At 43.1% G+C, this 22242-nt stretch overlaps 2 protein-coding genes across 2 annotated transcripts; both read left to right on the top strand.

Moving 5' to 3' along the window:
- The first annotated feature begins 17 nt into the window (after positions 1 to 17).
- LOC120947482 (uncharacterized) lies at positions 18 to 22175 on the top strand. The gene is made up of 23 exons (XM_049611136.1): positions 18 to 1119; positions 1189 to 1290; positions 1359 to 1652; positions 1729 to 2062; positions 2130 to 2370; positions 2455 to 2652; positions 4206 to 5088; positions 5159 to 5260; positions 5328 to 5621; positions 5679 to 6012; positions 6086 to 6326; positions 6411 to 6594; positions 10830 to 11399; positions 11479 to 11934; positions 11998 to 12622; positions 12699 to 12939; positions 13020 to 13215; positions 19165 to 19194; positions 19677 to 20585; positions 20652 to 20753; positions 20821 to 21448; positions 21515 to 21758; positions 21838 to 22175. The coding sequence occupies exons 1-23, from the start codon at positions 238 to 240 to the stop codon at positions 22037 to 22039; spliced, it is 8292 nt and encodes a 2763-aa protein (XP_049467093.1). The 5' UTR covers positions 18 to 237; the 3' UTR covers positions 22040 to 22175.
- Positions 2657 to 7098, top strand: LOC120961327 (phenoloxidase 8-like). The gene is made up of 6 exons (XM_040385035.2): positions 2657 to 5088; positions 5159 to 5260; positions 5328 to 5621; positions 5679 to 6012; positions 6086 to 6326; positions 6411 to 7098. Exons 1-6 carry the CDS (start codon positions 4207 to 4209, stop codon positions 6610 to 6612), a joined length of 2055 nt encoding a protein of 684 aa, XP_040240969.2. The 5' UTR covers positions 2657 to 4206; the 3' UTR covers positions 6613 to 7098.
- Positions 22176 to 22242: the final 67 nt, after the last annotated feature.

Here is a 22242-nt window from a genome sequence, read left to right as displayed (position 1 = left end):
TAGATGAAGCTGTTACCACACACATCACAAATAGCGCTCACATGTAGATAAAAACAACTGCGACCTGGCCTTCGACTAGTAGAGACCACAAACCACAGGGATTGATAGTCTTCACGAGCTTAATGATGCATTTCTAACCTGGTATAAAAGGCGCTCCAATCAGTGCAGTGGGTCAGTTTGTGCCAGAGGTTTAGAAGTGTGCCAAGTGCTAAGCAATCCCTGCGACCGCTGCGAACGATGACTGATAACAATACGCTGTTCCGCGGCTTGATGCAAAAACCGTACGAACCGACGTTTGTGCCGAAGGTGGACGGGAAGCTGTACTACGATCTGCCCGATGCGTACCTAACGGACCAGTACCGCCCATACGGACCATCGATACAGAACCGGTTCGGCATTAATGCGGAAACGCGCGTACCATTTCCAAACCTTAGCCCGCCGGATCTGTCCTTTGCCGATGTGGTCAGCCGACGGGGTGTGTTTTCGGTGTTTAACACAGCGCACAGGCGGGCCGCTGGCCAGCTAATACAGCTCTTTCTCGATCAACCCAACCCGACCACGCTCGGTGCAGTGGCGGCGTACGTGCGCGATCGTGTCAATGCGCCCATGTTTCAGTACGCACTAGCGATCGCGCTCATTCACCGGGACGATACGCGTGATGTGGAGATACCGAGCTTTCTGGAACTGTTCCCGGACCGGTTCGTCGATCCGGCCGTGTTTCCGCAGCTGCGCGAGGAAAGCAACCTGCTCGATCGGGGTAGCCGACGGGCAATCGACATACCGTCCAACTACACGGCGTCGGATCGGGTCGATGAGCAGCGCGTGGCTTACTGGAGGGAAGATATTGGCCTCAGCCTGCATCACTGGCACTGGCATCTGGTGTACCCGTCCACTGGTCCGGATCGGGTTGTGCGGAAAGATCGCCGGGGTGAGCTGTTCTACCATATGCACCAGCAAACGATCGCACGGTACAACATTGAGCGGTTTGCGAACGGATTGGCGCGCACGCTATCGTTCAGCCAGCTGAGGGAAAGCATCCCGGAAGCTTACTTTCCGAAGATCGTGCGAAGTTCTGACGGGAGAGCGTTCTCCTGTCGCTATCCGAATCAGGTGATGAAGGTATGTGCATGCTTTGTACAACGTTTGATGGTTTTGGGTGTAGAAAAATGAAGAAACTTTCTTTTGTAGGATGTTAACCGCGTTGAGGATGAATCGACGATTCGTTTGGCGGATATGGATGTTTCTATCAAGCGTATATTTGAAGCCATTGATAATGGATACGCTCAAGCGGTAAGATAAAACAGTTTACACGGTACATGCTTTGTTTAAATTGCTTGTTTATTTTTCTCTGCTTTTAGACGAATGGCGATCGTGTTCCGCTGGACAACGAGAAGGGAATCGATTTAATTGGCGACATGCTAGAAGCGAGCACCAATTCAATCAACTTTAACTATTACGGTGACTACCACCAGAACGGGCATGTCATGCTGGGCTACATTCACGATCCTGACAATTCCTATCTGGAAGGCGTCGGCGTTATGGGCGATTTAACTACCACGATGCGGGATCCTTTGTTCTACCGCTGGCATCAGCACATTGATGACATTTTCGTACGGCACAAGCAGCGACTGCCGGCCTACACAAGCTCGGAAGTGAGTAGCATACCATGGTAAAGCTTAAGCCCGTTCAATCAAGAGTTAATGTGAACTGCACCACTCTTCATTGTAGCTTTCATTCAACGACATCACGGTGGATTCTTTCGACGTGCAGTTAAACAAAGCGAACGCGCCAAAGAATGTGCTTCTCACCTTTTGGCAGCGATCACAGTTCGATCTCGGCACGGGGATAGATTTTGTGCCGGAAGGTAACCTGTTCGTGACGTTCACACACATTCAGCACGCGCCGTTTAGCTATCGTATCCAAGCGACCAATAACGGGGGCAGCATGCGACGCGGTACCGTCCGTCTGTTCCTTGGGCCGAAGGTGAACGATCGTGGACAGGTCCTGCCTTTCCGTGACCAGCGCCGTCACATGGTGGAGCTGGACAAATTTACCGTGAACTGTAAGCTTACTTTGCCAACTGGGCTGTCGCAAGGGTGTCTAAATTAAACTATCGTACTTCTGTCTAGTGCGTCCTGGGCAAAACTCCATCGTAAGACGTTCGGACGAATCGAACCTGACCATTCCGTACGAACGAACGTTCCGCAATATAGCCGCCTCGAGCCAGCCGGGCATGGAGGTGTTCCAGTTTTGCAACTGCGGCTGGCCATCCCATATGCTCCTGCCGAAGGGATCTGCCAGCGGTTTGGAGTATGACTTTTTTGTTATGATTTCCAACTACAATCAGGACCGGGTGGAGGAATTTAATGAGTAAGTTTGGGTTCCAGGCTGGTGGTGTTGGGGTTTTCTTTTTTGCAAATTTAGCCATTTCTTTGTGTTACTTCTATTCTCAAGGAATGACAACTGTAACGATGCGCACATGTTTTGCGGTTTACGCGATCGTCGCTATCCGGATGCTCGAAGCATGGGCTATCCGTTCGATCGCTTCACGCCAAATTCCGTGGGAAGCTTGCAGGAATTCGCGCGCCCGTATAGAAATATGGCCACTACGCCCGTTTCCATCCGTTTCACTAACACCGTTATTGCACGCACGTAATCAAACCGGATGATGACATGATTTTGTTTTCTTTTCTTATATCAACTTTATAAGTGCAACATTATACAAAGGAATATATTCAAACGAAAATGACAATACATAATAATGCACATAAACTTGATCATGATCGCAACTTCGGGATTATTTTTCACCATTTTCATGAAACAAAATCAGCGTTCTTATTCCGCTCAATGTTGATATAGTTCACTCATGGATTGGGGAGCCAGGTCCACTTTGTGAATTTGCGTTGTAGTAGTCTATTTTGGGCAGTCTTACTTCGTATGTGTGATTCTCAATTGTAGAATGTCCGACATTTCATAAGGAAGCTATATTGATCGTTTGGAGCTAATTCTTATTGAGTTCTTATCTTTGTAAACAAGAAGAAAAATAAGGATCGTAGGCTCAAACGATGAATTCTAGAATACTGTTTTAAAGAGAGTTCGATCGATCCACTGATCCTCGATCGATCAATGCCGCAAACCCATGATCAAGATCATGATAGGATTTTAGCCATGAAATAAGATACCCGTCCTCATTTCTTGAAGTGTACTTACTTGCTCTGGACATTGAAGTAACCAGTATAACGATAAGCTGTGTTCTGAACTACTGAAACTGTCGTGGAACAAATCAAACATTTTGTGTTTTAGAACGGGTGCACAATTGAGGGACTAGACTAGACTAGACACACGCTATAATTTGACTTATAATGCATACTTAAGCTATACTATTATGGGTGGGTCGACCCGAACCTATCAAGTACAAGTACAAGTAGGTTCAGTAGGGGTAACAACTCCGGTAAGTGCAAGAAAGCATACGCGACTCCGACCCGATGGTGCAGCGAGTTCGCGTCAGTAGGTTCAATACCTAGGTAGGTTGAGGCAAGGTAGGTTCAATACCTGGCTTGCATCCGACTCCCGGCCAGATCGTGAAATGAATCCTATGACCCAACACTATTATCTACAGCAGCAACAGTCGAGATTGGCACTAAATGAGATGGTGTGAAGGTGTCTGGAATTAAGACTAAGACAAAATAACTACCATGCTTCACTCTTCGATCACATTTTCACTCTTTTTTGGTGTCCGAAAGTGGAATGCAATAGATGAGGAAACTAATAAAACTGTGTCGCGATTTTTTTACTCAATTTAGAACGGCTTCTTTACTGTCCCGTTCTAGTGTACCGAGTTATCGTAATCGTTTTTCACATTGCATTGCATCATCGCTATCAGCTCATTTTCTTACAGATCCTTCTTTCCTTCTTCTACTTCTGACCTACTCTTTTCAAGACAAACAAACATCCCGTTTGTTGGCCGGCGTATAACCACGATAAACGAGGTTTTGTTATTCTAGTCCACACTTGCGGTGTGTGCAGTTATCGTTGCAATGGGTTGCAAAAGTTTACCGACCCGGGATGAGGGGAAAGAATTTAGCATAAAAGCATGCGGCTGTGTTGTTCTGCTTAGCAGTCTACAGTGCGCAACTGCAGACGTTACAGTTGATCGTGTGAATTTAGTGTTCGCGGTTGTGTGCTCTCTCCCTACCGTTTTTCAGCATGACGGATATTAATACACGCTTTCGTGGGCTGCTGCAGCGCCCGTACGAGCCGACCTTCGTGCCGAAAAACAATGGCCAGCTGTACTTCGATGTACCGGACACTTACCTAACCGATCACTATCGCCCGTTCGGCGCAGCGCTGCAGAATCGGTTCGGCACGAACGCTCAAACGCGCATTCCACTGCCAAACATTACGGCACCGGATCTGGCGTACGCGGATGCCGTTAGCCGTCGGGGTGGATTTTCGATTTTCCATCCATCGCATCAGCGCGTGGCCAGTCAACTGATCGAGCTGTTTCTCGAACAATCGAACCCGGACGCACTGACGGCAATGGCTGTGTTTGTGCGGGATCGTGTCAATGGTCCGCTGTTCCAGTACGCGCTCTCGGTCGCGCTGATGCATCGTACCGATACGCGCGATGTCGAGATTCCGAGCTTTTTGGAGCTGTTCCCCGATCGGTACGTTGATCCGGCTGTGTTTCCGCAGCTGCGCGAAGAGGGCACACTTGTGGACCAGGGTGATCGCCGTGCAATCGAAATCCCGATGAACTTTACCGCCTCGGACAGGGTGGACGAGCAGCGGTTGGCCTACTGGCGGGAGGACATCGGTGTGAACCTGCACCACTGGCACTGGCATTTGGTGTATCCGGCCCGCGGGCCGGATCGTATCGTGCGCAAGGATCGCCGGGGTGAGCTGTTCTACTACATGCACCAGCAAACGATGGCTCGCTACAACATTGAGCGGTTTGCAAACGGAATGCCGCGGGTGGTTGCGTTCCGAAATTTCCGCGAAGCCATCCCCGAGGCGTACTTTCCCAAGATAACGCGCAGCTCCGATGGACGTTCGTATCCAGCTCGGCATCCCAACGAAACGTTGAGTGTAGGTTGCCGTGACAAGTGATCTTGTTGAGCTGATCGCTGCTTATAGACTATTTTCCGTTCTCCCACAGGATCTTAAACGAGTTGAGGATGGTGTAATAGTATCGATCGCTGATATGGAGCTATGGACGACTAGGATTTTTGAAGCAATTGATAACGGCTTCGCTCAATCGGTAAGTAAGCGAGTGCTGGAAATAGTTATCTATATTCTGAACGACACACACCATTCCTCCACAACAGTCGAGCAATCAGCGTGTTCCATTGGACAATGACAGCGGGATCGATTTGCTGGGGAACATTGTGGAAGCGAGCACCCTGTCGGTGAATCCGCAGTACTACGGAGATCTTCACAACAACGGGCACAACATCCTTGGCTACATACACGATCCGGACAACTCGTTCCTGGAGGGTTTCGGAGTGGTCGGAGACAACACGACGGCCATGCGCGATCCGGTGTTTTATCGTTGGCATCAGCACATCGATGACATTTTCGTCCGTCACAAGCAACGGCTTCCGGCGTACACGGGACAGGAGGTACTGTACTGATCGCTGTATTACTTCCTACTAACGGTTTTCTTTTTCTGCTTACAGCTAGCATTTAACGATGTGGCGGTGGATAGCTTCGAAATTCAACTGAACAAAGCGAACGCACCCGTCAACATTCTGCTAACGTTCTGGCAAAGATCGCAGGTAAATCTCGGCACCGGGCTCGACTTCGGCCCGGAGGGCAATCTGTTTGCGACGTTCACGCACATTCAGCACGCACCGTACAGCTACCGCATACGGGTGAACAATCGTGCCGGGGACACTAGACGCGGCACGGTACGCATATTCTTCGGACCGAAAACAAACGAACGTGGCCAAACGTTGCCATTCCGCGAGCAGCGCCGTTTGATGGTGGAGTTGGACAAGTTTACCGTCACACGTATGTGTTCTGCTGAACGATCTCGGTGAGGCATTGTTTGTGGTTAATAAAACGTTCCACATCTATTTTGCAGTTAATGCCGGTGCTAACACGATCGTGCGACGATCGGATCAATCGAGCGTATCGATCCCGTACGAGCGAACGTTCCGAAATGTGGCTGCCTCATCGCTGACACAGAATGAAGCCTTCCAGTTCTGTAACTGTGGTTGGCCGAACCATATGCTTCTGCCGAAAGGTTCTCCCGACGGTATTGAGTATGACTTTTTCGTTATGGTGTCCGATTTTGCACAGGATCGCGTTGAGGATTTCGACGAGTAAGTGCAAATGGGGCGATGGGAAGGCTAAGCGCTATAAAAAAGGACACTCTTATCAATCAATTTTCTTTTACTCCACGCTAGGAATGTTAACTGTAACGATGCTCACTCATTCTGTGGTCTGCGTGATCGACGCTATCCGGATTCACGTAGCATGGGCTATCCGTTCGATCGCTTCACGCCAGGAACGATTGGCAGTTTGCTAGATTTTACCAAACCTTACGTCAACATGTTGGTCACTCCGGTGAAGATACGGTTCACCAATACGGTCATAGCGCGTGCTTAAAGTTCTCCTGAAATTATTGACTAAACGCACTACACTTATACTCTATTTGCAAACGATTTTACTCGAAAATAAAATAACTGAACTTTTTTCATGCAAGTTATGCATATTTTATGTTACAGAAGAACGGATAAACACAACGCAACGTGGAACACTTAGAACTTTAATGCCTAATAAACTAATTGTATCCTTCAGAATGATATAATTATACATTTTTAAATTATTGTTAACTTTCAAAATATTATGTAAAATTAAAAATTCTCTAAAATTGTAAACCATTTTTGTGCATATGCGCAGGTATTCCCCGATATACGCGATTAATGCGGCCAGGAGGCAATCGCGTATCTCGAATACTCGAGTATATCGAATTTCAAGGTTTTCAGTGAAATTATAGCGAATTTTGTATAATTTCGATTGTAGTCGTAAGTTTTAGCCACAAAATATATTTGATTATACATTTGATATATGTTTGATCTTATTCTAACTGAAGATTATAGTTTTTGTACCTTTTAAAGTGGTTTTTGACATTCAACTAAAAGGGCATTTTTTTTAACAAATATATCACCAATATAATAATTTATATGCCTTATTCTGGCATTCCAGACTTGTTTCAGGATCTTTGACATAATTTATTTGGCATTGCTTCTTCTTAAAAGTATTTCAGCTTTAAGATATATTATTTTTCCTATTCACGCTGCTTCACAAAATTCACGAAATGATTAAAACTAAAACTATGTTACATCAAGTAGAAAAATAAGAAAATTATTAAAATCTCGTAGAGTGCGTCTAATATAACTGTATGCATCAACGGGCGTTTTTAAATTTAGAAGAACTGCAATTGTTACACTACATGTTAGCCTCACTGGCATGTTAAACATGTTTGTTTAGTATGTGCTTAACATGAGTTACGTGCTTATCATAGTTTGAGTGGTTAATGTTAGAGGAAACACGATATATAAATTTAAATAATGGTAATTGCTTGTAATTTGTTATCATTTGGTACAATGAAATGCTGTATAAATGCGCTCTTGTTCACGTACATATAATTTAAAACTTATTTAAATAATGTCTTTGGAATATTATAACTGCTTGACTCCTTAGTTTTTTTTTTATAATCACAAGTGCCAGAAAGACCACTCTAAACTCGTTGGTTTAGTTTAATCAAGGTACTTTTTTTAGAATTGTACTTATTGGACAGAAGTAAGATGTTCTCATTTTTATAATACCAATTCAGCTTATATTCATATTTTGTTGCGTTAATTTAGTGGCATTTTGATATTGCTCTCTTAAAATCCGGATATGCTCTGTGTAAACTCATATCTTCTACATATTTACAGCATCTTTAAACGGGTAAAGAGTCTTTCGTTCTGTTTATTTCTCACACTTTACCCTTTAATCTCTCCCAAGTATGAACAGTTCAGATGTGTGAAAAAGAAACCCACTTCGCCCGCACAGCTAAAACCGCAATATCAACTTCATACCGTCGGTCAGTAAATGCTCGAGTATCTTGCAAGTTCCAGCTGTAGATGACAGCTAATGATAAAGAACGATTCCATTGTTAGGCATCCGGCATAGCTCTCTCAAGGTCAGCGGTGTGGTTGAGTGGTTCCATTCTTCACCACACTCAACACAGCGAATGAACTTTTCTTTATCAATGGAACTGTACCTACATTATCCAAAGTATCAAAGCGCACTGCTACATTGTTCGCTACATGACACAATAATGCTCCTGGATTGTGGTGCCGAAATGTTACAGATTAATTATGTACCATTAAACTTTTTGTTTTAGAAGTGCTGACCATTGTTAATCAAGGGGTTACATTTCAGTCCACCATTTTAAATATGTACCAAATACGTACGCTAAACCAATCGGGAAATGAAGTTTTAAAATTAAATAATTACAATTAGTAATGATACTCACGGTTTTATTTGATGATTTTAAGCAGCCTGAGATTCAGAAATGTATGCAACGCTGAGAGATTATCCTGCTCAATCCTAGTGGAATCGAATATGAAAGACTCAACGGTGGTACTAACTGTGGTAACAAAAAGGTTGGAGAGTACTGGTCTAGTAAAATCAATTAGCTTCTGTAGGAGACCCTGACGGAAATGCTATTGTAGCTGATGGTAAGTGAGTAAGTAAGTAAGTAAGTAAGCTGGGATAATTTATACTGCTCGCGTTGTAATTACATATTCTTACATACATAAGATCATCATCAAAGCTTAGAACAGATTGCGGTAAAAAGATAGGAACTGTGCGGAGGTCACTTAAAGCACTAGAGTGAATAGATGCTTCGTGATCTTTGTTTGATCATCTTCTTAATGCAAAGAGATGCGCCAAGCTATATTGAAAACAAACTAATCATTGATTTATATTTACATTGAGTTTGCACAGTATAACAAAATATGAATAGGAATACAGGCTATCTATCATATTATGGGTCTTTATGTCTGCACAAACCAACGCTTAAAGTAACGACACAAACAAAATGTTTGTTATTGTACTCTTTGCTATATTTCACATGGTATAACTAATTAACACATTGATTGATTTTTTCTCTCAATGTTGTCATTACAACTTTCTCTTTTCATCCACTGAAAAAGTATCTGTTTTTACTTATTTCGCTTTCCTAACGCCATCGTTTTCAACTACAAACTAAACGCAGTTATACTAAATTGAGTACGTGTCGTTCCGGACCTTGGGGCCCTTCTTGTCGTGAAGCTTCTTTGCAATCATCACGAGGAAAATATTATTTCACATTATTCACATTATTTATAAAGGTTCTACTCCATTAATTTTGTCGAGATAACTTAAGAGGAATTGATTAAAATTGAAGGTAGACCTTAAAACATGCCTACACCTATGTCTTCGTCCCACATGGCAATAATTCCGGATAATTAACAGAAAGCAGATCGCAAGCTGGTAGATTTATTTTCGCAAGTAAGCTTAAATAATTATCTTTTAAAGGATGTTCATGGAATCAAATTATCTGCTCTTTTTCTACAGCCATCCGAATAACGACGTCATGCTAGCTTCGTGTGGTATCCTACTAGTGATGCTTGGATTACAGAGAAATTTTATACGCACTGCCACTAGAGGTTACTAGGTCGCACTCTCGCTCCTCATCCTACTTACTCTGTCCGATGTCGCCTACTGAATGTTCAGATCGTTGTTCGGTTGCGCAAACAAGCTTTATCAGTGGATTGCTGTCAAATGTAACGCATGCTTACTCAAATCTCTTTCTATGCACCATATTGCGTTTTGCATAAAGGTAACTTCCTTTATTTGCCCGTGAGTAGTATTGTGTACAATCAAACTTCCCTTTACTTTGGCTTCAATCTTTCTCAATTTTGAACTGTATTTTGAACCTTTTTTTATTCCCGAAGTATTTGGTCAAATCTAATAATCCTTAGTCAAATTTTTAGCCTTCCTACTGTTATTTGTCCTCTACTGATTGATCAGAGCCGTGCGCAAAGCGCTCAACGTTGGACATTGGATTAACTTTAAGTAGTATCTGTTTAGTTTTTAGATTAGTTTTTATATTTGTTATTTTGAAAACTTGAGGAATAAATTTTTAATGACATAATAATAACAGTAAAAGTAACGATAAAATTTTAAATAATTATAAAAGTAGTACAAACAATAATAATAACACCACAAATAATAATAACAATAATAATAACAATGAATCTAATAAGAATAATTAAACTAACAATAAAAATTAAAATAATAATAATAATAATAATAGTAGTAATAATAATAATAATAATAATAATAATAATAATAATAATAATAATAATAATAATAATAAAACTAATAATAATAACAAACATAATAATGATCACAATTACAAAAACATATTTTAAATGGAATTATTATTTTTTATTTGCCAACATCTACATATCTTAGATGAAGTAGTACTGGAATGACCTTGTTGGCTATCGGTGGCACACAACCACAGTAAAGAGTGGAGCTTCCTTATATACTGTCATCACTTGCTAAGAATGGTTACAATTAGCCTAATTAGCTAAGCCTTATCATAACCTATTGTGGTTAAGAGGGTTTGCGCAACTGTCCAAATTTGGAACTTAATTTTCGGCAATGGATATAAAAAAGGGAACAAAATTAGAGACATGAGCAGTATCATTCAAACTTTCCCCCCAAGCGTGACAGATCGGTGTGCGGATCGTGGTAAAAGCAAAAAAAAACCTTCTTTGTGAACAATGGCTACCAACATTCGGGACAAGTTTCGTGGCCTGTTACAGCATCCGTACGAACCGCTGTTTCTACCGAAAAGCGATGGCCAACTGTTTTACGACCTGCCGGAGAAGTTCTTCACCGATCGTTATCGCCCGATCGGGCAAAACCTGATCAATAGGTTCAGTGCAGCGGCGGCTGCACCGGCCGGTACGAGTGCAGACACACCGACCATGAATCGGGTATCGCTCAACAATATCCCCGATCCGGACATAAAGTTTGCCGAAGCCGTACCACGACGCGGAGCGTTCTCTCTCTTCATCCCGGAGCATCGCGTTATCGCTGGACGTTTGATCAAGCTGTTCCTGGATCAACCGGACGCCGATACACTGGGGGATGTCGCTGCTTACGCCAGGGACCGACTGAACGGTCCACTCTTTCAGTATGCACTGGCAAGTGCTTTGCTGCATCGAAGCGATACGAGTGATGTTCCCGTGCCTTCATTTTTGCACCTTTTCCCGGATCAGTTTATAGACCCAGCAGCGTTTCCTCAAATTCGCGAGGAAGGCCGTGCCGTGTTGCAACCGAATCGGGTATGAGTTGCTCTCGCATTTATTCTATGGTGTTGGTAATTGAGATGTGGTTTCGGGTGTTTTGCTTGCTTCCGCCCAGATGTCGATTGACATTCCGCTGAACTACACGGCATCGGATCGTGTGACCGAGCAGCGGTTGGCGTACTTCCGGGAGGACATTGGCGTGAATCTCCATCACTGGCATTGGCATCTGGTGTACCCGGCAGAAGGGCCGGAACGGATTGTGCGGAAGGATCGCCGGGGTGAGCTGTTCTACTACATGCACCAACAGATGATTGCCCGCTATCAGGTCGAACGTTACAGCCAAGGTTTGGGGCGTGTGACTCCACTAGACAATCTGCGGACGCCCATCCCCGAGCCCTACTATCCGAAGATTCTGCGCAGTGCCAACAATCGTACGTATCCTGCGCGCTATGCCAACATGACGCTGGAGGACGTTATACGCCCGAATGATGGGCTGCGTGTGATCATTTCGGAAGTAGAACGTCAGCTTCAGCGCATTATTGCAGCGATTGACGAAGGTGTTGTGGTTGCGGTAAGCACGTGTGGAGAGTGTCCGTATAGCAACGGTCTTATCCTACGATCTTTTTTTTTGCAGCCAAGCGGACAGCGCACACAGTTGGACAACTTCCGCGGCATCGATATATTGGGCAATATCGTTGAAAGCTCGACCATATCCGTGAACCGTCAGCTGTACGGCGATACGCACAACAGTGGGCACGTATTGCTTTCGCTCGTGCACGATCCGAGGGAAGATTTTCTTGAGAGCTTCGGTGTGATGGGTGATGTGACGACGGCAATGCGTGATCCCGTCTTCTACCGCTGGCACACCTTCGTCGACAGCATTTTCCAGCGCCACAAGCAACGGTTCGCACCGTACGGGCCGGCCGAATTGAGAAACCCGGGCGTTAACTTGCTGAGCCTGGAAACGGAGCTAGATCGGCGCGATTCGGTCAAGAACACGTTGCTAACGTTCTGGCAACGTTCGCAGTTCGATCTGGGTGCTGGTATAGACTTCGGCGCAGAGGGCAGCGTGTTCGTAACTTTCACTCATCTACAGCACGCCGCATTCAACTATCGGCTGCAGGTTGCCTATTCTGGTACGGCCAAGCCTGCGACACTGCGCATCTTTCTGGCACCGAAGCGTAATGAACGAGGACAATCGTTGACGTTTGAAGAGCAACGACGGCTGGCTATCGAGATGGATACATTCCGTGTGAATTGTAAGCAAAAGCGATAAGCGTTTTCTTCTCGCAATTTGATTCGTCAAACATTGATTTTCCCTCCCTTCTATTACAGTAACACCTGGCATTAACAACATCATTCGACGATCGGCAAACTCGAGTGTTACCATCCCATACGAACGCACCTTCCGCAACGTGGCTAACACAAACATTGGTGATGCAAATTTCCGCTTCTGCGGCTGTGGATGGCCATCGCACATGCTTGTGCCGAAAGGCGATCAGTTCGGTGTGGAGTACGATCTTTTCGCGATGCTGTCCGATCATGAGCAGGACCGGGTGAATCCATTGTTTGATGAGTGAGTAGTGCTAGCGTACAGGAAGCGGACTATGATTGCGGGTTTGGCACAGATGACTAATCTGCCTTTGATCGTTCTAGACGCACGGATTGCAATGATGCACACTCGTTCTGTGGTTTGAGGGATCGTACGTATCCAGATGCACGCAACATGGGCTTTCCGTTGGATCGTCGTGTAGCGAACACGGTTCGATCGTTCCAGGATTTCGTTGCGCCTTATCAGAACATGCGTGTCGCGACGATAACGATTCGCTTCACCAATACGGTTGTGGAGAGAACTTGATTATTTCTATGTGGAGTATGGATTAACAAAATGTCACATGGTAGTGACTTTTCAGGCGAACGAAATTGAAAGTGTACTGGCAATAGAACATAATAAATGGATTTTATTTGATTTTATGTTTAAGTATTTTTTTTTCATTTGAATGATATTAAGAGAAACCAATTGTATTGCAGTATCAGTACGCCATACGCTTTATCGATAATAGGAGATCACTGGCTATAATTCCAACATTGCAACACCCGGTATTATAATTACCAAATTTAACACACCTATCTTACCAAATCCACTAAAAGAATGCTAGCAACAATCAATAACATTATGAAAGATTATTCATTGATCAATTCATATGGGGGGTTGTTGAAAAAAAGTTGAAATAATTTGACGTAAATATCGTCTTTCTACATGGAAAAGTAATCTATCTAGGAAAAACTTCTCTAGCCACTTAAATTGGATGAATAAAATCAAGAAGCAAATATAAATTCTTCTTGTTATGGACACCATCAACGCTTATAGCGGGCTGATGTAGGCTTACAAGACTCAATTTTTCTCTTTACTAGATAGTATAATTGAGCCAATCTTCAAATAATCAATTTTCTACTCCACTGTAAGGCACTGAACCGTTTTCAAAGCTCCTCTGTATACATTGATTCTGTTGTAGATCTAGCAATCGTGTGTTATTGGCAAAATGCAAAGATAGATCTTAGTAGTTAAAAAAGATAAAGGATGTTCCAGCAGTAGCAGAGAAGTGCCCATGTTCGAGGAAATGGATGCCAAGGCAATGTATCTGCTGGTGAGCTTCATCTTAGACGAATATGTGGGATGTATTCGAGAAAAATCCACTACGAAGGAAATATAGGAAGCTCTGAAGAATACATTCGTCACGAAGTCCTCCGGAAGGCAAATAGTTTTAAAGAACCAGATTGTTCGTTTTAAGTTTAAGGAAGGGATATCATTGCCCGCCCACCTTCAACAATTTGAGGATCTTGTTCCACAGCTCCGAGTGCCCAATTGGATAACAGTAGAAAGCCTGTAGATCTTTCTCTATCTTCTATACCTCACTTGCTCATGCGCGAGCGCTAGAGTATATTCTTACCATGTTATGTATTCGCAGTTCAACCTTTGAACTGAGAATTAAGCGGAATTTTGGGCAAGTATGCCATAGGGGCAAGAGAAGAGTGCCACCAAGCTTTTTTCCATTAAAAAACTTTAGTTAAATAACAAATTGTGTATACAGATAGTTACCAATACACAGATAGGGTTCCAATGGCAATGATATAACAGATAGCTATACAGATAGGGTTCCAATGACTAGGTGTACTGTGCCGAATTTCATATAGATTAATCGATTTTTCCATTGTTATGAACTGTTTTATGTTAAGTATCAAAATTGACCAAAAAAATCTTCTTTTTCTTCTTCTTCTTTGGCTCAACAACCGTTGTCGGTCAAGGCCTGCCTGTACCACTAGTGGGCTTTGGCTTTCAGTGACTAATTGACTTCCCCCCATAGCAGGATAGTCAATCCTACGTATGGCGGCACGGTCTATTTGGGGATCGAACCCATGTCGGGCATGTTGTTTAGTCGTACGAGTAGACGACTGTACTACGAGACCAGCTCAACCAGAGCCAGAAAATTAAAGTTTTTTAATCAAAACAACTAAGCTTAAAAAAAACATAGGAACAATCAATCGAGAACATATTTATAAATACCAACGTAAAGCTGAGAAAACGTGACATTTTTTGTAGGGTTAGTTGAAAAAAAAATCTATTTTTCGCTAAAAAATCAAATTTCAAAAAGTTACATCTTTGGGTAAAAAGAGCCACCTCTATTTGGGGTAAGTATGCCACCATATTTCATAGGCGAGAGCTGTCAAAAATGTAAACATTGTTGTAGCGTGCAGCGGTGTAGTGCGCTATTATGAGCGGATTCTACCTCGGAAAACTGACCTGTAACTTCCATATTGCGGTACAGTTTGTGGTCAAAAAGGGTTAATGGGTGACTCAAGATATGTATGCTCTCGTGATATGTAGAGATACATTCATTAGTACCACACATGTAAAAATCTCCAATCGTCTAAGAAATACGTTTATTTTAATAAGGTGGCACTCTTGCCCCATAGCCCAAAAAACAACGTCTTTTTCGACCCTTTTTAAAACGCTTCAAAAATAGTTTTGTTTACACTTATTTCCAGCGAAACTCATAATTGAGGAAATAGATGGCCAATATTTACGAGTTTGAAATCGGCTTTTGATAAACAAGTTGTAATGAGTTATAACATGAACTTAAGACATCTTAAGCAATGGCACGCTTGGCTAACAGCGTAGTTCATAGTTCCGCTATGAACAACGAAATTTGTCTCTGTTTCCCACTCCTCCACCCCCACACAATCACATACACTCTGAAAATTTGGGCGCGCAGCCTACGAACAACACAATACAAAAGGTTGTAATAACTGCTCGCTCTGTTCAAAGTCGCAATGGTCCAATCGGAACGCCGGCACACCAAATTGGTGTGTAAAAAAAGTTTTTCCTTCGGACCAAATCGACAACACACACGACGACACTCATACATCATCGGTCACATCGACACGCCGTCGATGGAAGTGGAGATCTAAATATAGAACTAGAGAACTTTAAAGGAGAGGGGAGGGGGAGAAGGACAATTGGAGTGTGATAGATTGATTCATTCAATGGGTAAAATAAAGTTTAGGGAGGAAGAGAGAGAGATGGAAGGCTGTACAGAGCAGCATCGTCTGGCTGGCTTTTTTGGCTGTTATTATCGTAAAAGCCCCCTAAATTTAGAGGAAAAATAGAATAGAATTTTAGAAAAAAAATCTTTTTTGTCTTTTTTTAATGCAGTTTCACGCACACGAGCTGTCAAACGGCGGCGCTGGCATTCCCCATTTTTAACGAATTCTAGCAAAAGTTTTACCCGAGTCGGAAGCGCAGAACGCTGCACACACGCGCACAGCTCAAACCGATACCATTACATCACCGCCAACCCTAAGCATTGGTTAGATCGAGAAACGATGATTCCTTGCTTTGCCGGTGCACGAGCACCGAACCACGCGGAAACAATTTTTGCGAAAAGCGAATGCATTGAAACGCCCTGAAACACAATCTCAACACAGCGGTTCTTAGCCGGAGAAATTAACAGCAATGATTGGCCGACACCAAGCACGCTCTTTTGTCTGTATAAAAAAGGATGATCGTATCTCCAATGGTGCTCCAGTGGGTTGAGATTTCATTCAAGAATCTATTCCGATATCGATGTGTGCGCTCCTGAATTTGGCTTGCCTGTGTTTTCGCACAAAAACTAAGAACTAACAAAAAGCCCCGGCCAACTTTTGGGGCCCCAGCCAGGGGAGAGGGCAAGGTGTTGAAGGGTTTACGGAAGGGAGATTTCAATATGAAAGTTTGCGTAAAACCAGTAGCTGTTACTCTAAACACCACACGCAATCATGCAATTTCGAATCAAGGTAAGTTCACTACACTCTATAGCAATATTGCAGGAACGAGTATAAATATTTTCGAAAAAAGTTTAGATTAGGTTCGATATCTACACGACCGTTACATTTTCATGGGCGATATGGGTGAACCAAGATGTCACTCGCTGCTGAGTCAGGACAAAGTCGGAATAGTTTTAAACCGCGTAGCTACGCGCCTGATTTTGTTCAATGCGGGGCAAATGTATGTGATTGATTGTCCAGTAGAATTTTTTTGTATGGTGCATATTGCACAAACAGCCAATCATTTGACAATAATGTGTTTGTCATAGTTGATAACTGCAGGTGTTAGGGAATCATAATAATTTGATCGTCCTGGATTCTAATCTCGGTTAGATCAAGACCCCATATTCTACTACATGTGTTTTCTTACGATCGGAGTTGTTTATTGATGAGCTAGTGATGTATTCTTGGTAGCGCAACAATGTCTCTGGAAGTCCTCGGCTCTAGGTTTAACTATTTCTGGTGCAGGCACCGCCGCATCATCAACGACTCATGGAAGCCGCAGCCCCCCCCCCCCCCGCCCACCGCTTGGTTTTGTATTGTTGTGGTTGGTGCTCGTTGAGTTGCGGTTGCGGAATCTGCTCCGGGGATGGTTAGTCCTAGAGCCGGTTCCGGAGCCGTTGTTGCGCGCCTAAGAACACATCACTAGTGTACACTCAAATAAAACACACTCTGATGATCGTAGGTGAAAACACATGAAAACTACTGTGGTCATAACTAACGATTTTAATCCAGGACGATCAATTGATCCATGTATACCCTTGTTACAACCTGTCGTTAGTTAAAACAACTATGACAAACACATTATTGTCGATTGGTTTACTGATTGTATAAAATATGTATCTTTACCGTATAAATAAACGATGCGCAATCTCATTTTTTTTTTTTTTCAAAAAATATATGGCATATCCTTACATTTTTGGATTGTGTATTTTTTGGAAATTAAACATATCAAATCGAGCCGTTTGATAGAAAATATATGCGTATATGTGCTTCGTTTATATACGGTCTTTCCTCGAGAGCGAATAATGCGTTCCGGGGACATTCGCGTAACTCGGATTTTCGCGTATGTCGAATATTACGTTTTACAGCCAAAATATACTTAATTAATCATTATTTGTTGTTTAATTTAGTTCATTGATGTAATTTATTACTTCTTTGATGCAGTTGGTGTTGAAAATTCGGTTATTTCTGTCTTTTTAGTGATCAAAAACTTTTGGAAAAATGCAAATTATTTTTCATTTGACAATTGATGGAGAAAACTGTACTGGCCTGACATCTGAACTGTCAACATTAAAAATTCGCCTAACTCGAACTCGGGGAAAGATTGTATACGGTTAGAAAAAAAAATCTACCGGACGGACACTCGATGACATGCATTTGCCTCGCATTGAAAAAAATCAGGCGCGTAGCTAATGCAGTTTAAAACACACTAGTTAAGGCAAGGTGCCCGGTAAAATCAGCGGGTAATTCCCTTACATAAATGTTTTCAAACGCTACACGTAAAGTGGCAGTAACCATAACTTGACGATTACCTAATTTTTCTTACGCATTATACCATAAATGTGATAACTTTGTGGTTTCTTGGACAGTTCTTATCATTATATCGATGATGTTACTTTTGGGCTATGCTGTTGCCAAAATTAGGTCAATACCAAGCCACGCCATTTTGTTTTTTTTTTGTGAGTGATATTCAAATATAAAGTTATTTAACACGGCCATAAAGTACCAACGCAGTTTATTTACATAAAATTATAAGTAATGACAATAACTTTAAATTTTATAAATATAATCATCACGAATTGCGAGCCTTATGGCCATTTTGATGATGCAGAATTTCAATAGATCTGATACATTTCCCTGCCTTTGTTGACTTGAATGTATGATTCTTTTATTTTTAAGTTGCCGGCGTGATTTTTGCTAGAGGATAGCTAAACAGTAGTGTAAGGTCCAACTACAAAAATACTATACAATATTTTTAGTGCCATTAAATTAAAAATCCAACTACAAAAACATGATATCGCACGTGATTCGAATGCCATTTCTACCCTTTTTTACTTATGTTTCATACGTTGGATAGTAAGTAATAGGTGCATGGACCAATTTCAAAGTAAATGTTCCCAGACGCAAATTTTATGAGGATCATTTCCAAAAATTCCATTGACATTTTATCGACCTGAAGCAGGTTTTGAAGTGTGCTATTGGTATTTGTGTATGAGACAATTGTTATTATTGCGCCAAACATGAAATTTTAACGGATACCATATTCCCTCATGAAATTACAACAACTGTGTAGTTGTGGTATTCCAATCTATACTGCTATAAATATAATTGTTCAACACTGTTTTAAGCTACGCAAATCAGTGAACCAAAATCGCACACGACTTTATATTCGTGCCACCTCACATCTTTCTGTTCGTGGTTATTCTTCTTCTAGCTAGTTTACACTAACCTGAAGTTAAACTCGGTAAGCTGGACACCCCACTTTGCAGTTTATTAATAATTTAGTTGTCAATTGTTCAATTGTTGGATTGATTGAAAGGTCTGTGGTTACTATCATAAGAAAATATAGACAATCAATGATCTTTCTGCATTACGGCTAAATATTTATCTTAATATGAAGTATCTTCTAAAGCATTAACACATTAGCAAAGATAATCTTGTAAAATAAAATGTGCATTTCGCTTATCGTTTTGCCCTATGCCTCATGCTTCCGAAGTGCATTGCACTCGTTTGCGGTAGCATGGAGTACGATAAAAAGTTGTTCAACTTTTGCGCTGTAATTTCTGTTACTAATTGCTTTCTAATCTGTGCCATTTGGCATAAGCTTAGACGCCCATATCCCACCCATGGTCCGGGACGTATAAATATGACGGCCTTTCGCTAAGACAGTCAGTTGAACCGGGCAGTGCATCAAGTTGCAACCTGAAGTAAAGTTTTTGATTGTTGCTTGTATCAAACCGTTCGGACCACAACATGTCGGACCTCCAAACTGGATTCCTGTGTCTTATGACGCGCCCTACCGAACCATTGTTCTATCCGAAGTACAACGGAGAAGTGTTTATGGATCTTCCTTCCGAGTATCTTCCCGAACGCTATCAACGTATAGCTGGTTCGATCAAAACCCACCACGGATCGACAGCCAAGCATCACATCTCGATCAAGCCAGTGGAGCTGCCGGACTTTGGGTACACCGCTCATGTACCACGCCACGGTGAATTTAATCTATTTAATCCGGCTCAACGGCAGGTGGCAGGGCGGCTGGTAGGAGATTTGCTCTCACAGCCCGATCCCCAAGCAATGCTCTCGGTGGCGGCTTACGCCCGCGATCGTTTGAATCCAACCCTGTTCCAGTACGCACTTGCCGTAGCGTTGGTACATCGAAAGGATACGGGTAACGTACCGGTACCCTCTTTTCTGGAAATGTTTCCCACACGGTTCGTCGATCCGGCACTGTTCCCTAAGCTAGTTGAGGAGGGATTTGTAGTGCAGCAGGGTGAACGCGTGGCAATTGAGGTGCCACCTAGTTTTAGCGCTTCTGAGACAGATCCCGAACAGCGGTTGGCCTATTTCCGGGAGGATATTGGAGTGAACCTGCACCATTGGCATTGGCATCTAGTGTACCCACAGGAAGGTCCGCTTGAGGTCGTCGATAAGGATCGCCGCGGAGAACTGTTCTATTATATGCACCGTCAAACCGTCGCGCGGTACAATGTGGAACGGTTCTGCAATCGGTTGCCGGCGGTGAAACCGCTGAAGAATCTTCGCGAACCCATTCCGGAGGCATACTTCCCGAAGCTGCTGAACAGTGCACTGAATCGAACGTACCCTGGCAGACATGCGAATATGGTGTTGAGCGTAAGTTAGCAGAGAAAACGCGCAGACAAAGAACCGTACGATGTTGTTAACGTCTCATTATTGCAGCATGTCAACCGTCCCGACGATGACGCTGTTGCAACGATCTTGGAGCTTGAATCATCGCTGGGAAGAATAAAGGAAGCCATTCAGTCCGGTTTCGCAATGGCAGTATGTATTGCTAATATAAAAAGAAACATTGTACCTTTTGGAAAAACTAAGCTAATGTTTATTACAGGCGGACGGGACACGTGTTCCTCTGGATCCTAAGAAAGGCATCGATATTCTTGGCAATATTATGGAAAACTCGATCCTTTCGGTCAACGTACCGTACTACGGTAATTACCACTCGCTTGGCCACGTTCTCATCGGCTTTATCCACGATCCGGACAACCTGTACCTCGAGGGACACGGTGTGATGGGTGACTTTACGACGGCAATGCGTGATCCAACGTTTTACCGTTTCCATGGCCACGTGGACGATGTGTTTGATATGCACAAGCAAAAGCTTTCGCCATACAAAGCGCACGAACTGTCCTTCCCAGGTGTATCCATCTCGGACGCAACGGTGCAGATTACGAGCGGTAAGGCGGCCAGAAATAGATTGCTAACCTTCTGGCAACGGACGCAAGTTGATCTGGGAACGGGGCTAGATTTCGGACCGCAAGGTAACGTGTTGGCAACGTTCACCCACATCCAGCACGCACCGTTTGCGTACCAAATTATGGTACAAAACGAAACGGCGGAGCAAAAGAAGGGAACTGTTCGCATTTTCCTCGCCCCGATCTACGATGCGAACGGAGAGCAACTATTACTGAGCCAGCAGCGTCGGTACATGCTGGAGATGGACAAATTTGTCGTCAAGTGTAAGTATACATTAAGTTGAGCAATACTGTTATGGTGCTGTAATCGTATCGTGCGTTTCCTTCAAGTACATCCTGGCGATAACCGGATCATTCGACGATCAGACCAGTCAAGCGTAACCATACCGTACGAAAGGACCTTCCGGCGAGTTGACGCTTCCAACATGCCGGGCACGGAGAGCTTCCGCTTCTGCAACTGTGGCTGGCCCGATCATATGCTGCTGCCTAAGGGACATCCCGATGGTCAACCGTTCGATCTGTTTATCATGATTTCTGATTACAAGGACGATGCTGTAAGCACCGGATTCAATGAGTGAGTACATTACGGAATCAGTATTGATGAACTCGGTTTTAACTTTTGAGTTTTTTTTAAATATCTTATGCTCATGTAGGAATGAAAACTGTAACGATTCACATTCATACTGTGGTCTACGCGATCAGCTGTATCCGGACCGTCGTGCGATGGGTTTTCCCTTTGACCGACAGCCGGTTGCCCAGGATCACTTGATGAAGGACTTTGTGGGCAGGTTCCCCAATATGAGTCGTACCGTAGCGGAAGTTATGTTCACCAACACTATCATTTCACGCACGTAAATGGCATCACGATAACCGATCGATGAACGATACTTGTGGCTGACCCGTATGATCGTTTTTTTTTATCAACGAGGAACATTATATTAAAATGCAATGGAAAAATGAGCAATAAAATATATTCATAATCAAGCAAATATATACCGCATTTCATTGCATTCTTAAAGTTATTTCTATTTTTTGCAAGTATTATGATTTTTTTCAAC

Source organism: Anopheles coluzzii, chromosome 2 (genome assembly GCF_943734685.1).
Source record: "Anopheles coluzzii chromosome 2, AcolN3, whole genome shotgun sequence".
Lineage (NCBI taxonomy): Eukaryota > Metazoa > Arthropoda > Insecta > Diptera > Culicidae > Anopheles > Anopheles coluzzii.
This window is presented reverse-complemented; position numbering and strand designations above follow the sequence as displayed.

What these genes read in the sequence shown, in the direction of transcription:
- LOC120947482 (XM_049611136.1), top strand. Translation starts at nt 238, where the DNA reads ATGACTGATAACAATACGCTGTTCCGCGGCTTGATGCAAAAACCGTAC. An exon ending in GGACAAATTTACCGTGAACT is followed by an intron (nt 2,063 to 2,129) that starts GTAAGCTTACTT and finishes ACTTCTGTCTAG; the next exon opens with TGCGTCCTGGGCAAAACTCC. An exon ending in GGACAAGTTTACCGTCACAC is followed by an intron (nt 6,013 to 6,085) that starts GTATGTGTTCTG and finishes TCTATTTTGCAG; the next exon opens with TTAATGCCGGTGCTAACACG.
- LOC120961327 (XM_040385035.2), top strand. Translation starts at nt 4,207, where the DNA reads ATGACGGATATTAATACACGCTTTCGTGGGCTGCTGCAGCGCCCGTAC. An exon ending in ATCCCAACGAAACGTTGAGT is followed by an intron (nt 5,089 to 5,158) that starts GTAGGTTGCCGT and finishes GTTCTCCCACAG; the next exon opens with GATCTTAAACGAGTTGAGGA. An exon ending in CGGCGTACACGGGACAGGAG is followed by an intron (nt 5,622 to 5,678) that starts GTACTGTACTGA and finishes TTCTGCTTACAG; the next exon opens with CTAGCATTTAACGATGTGGC.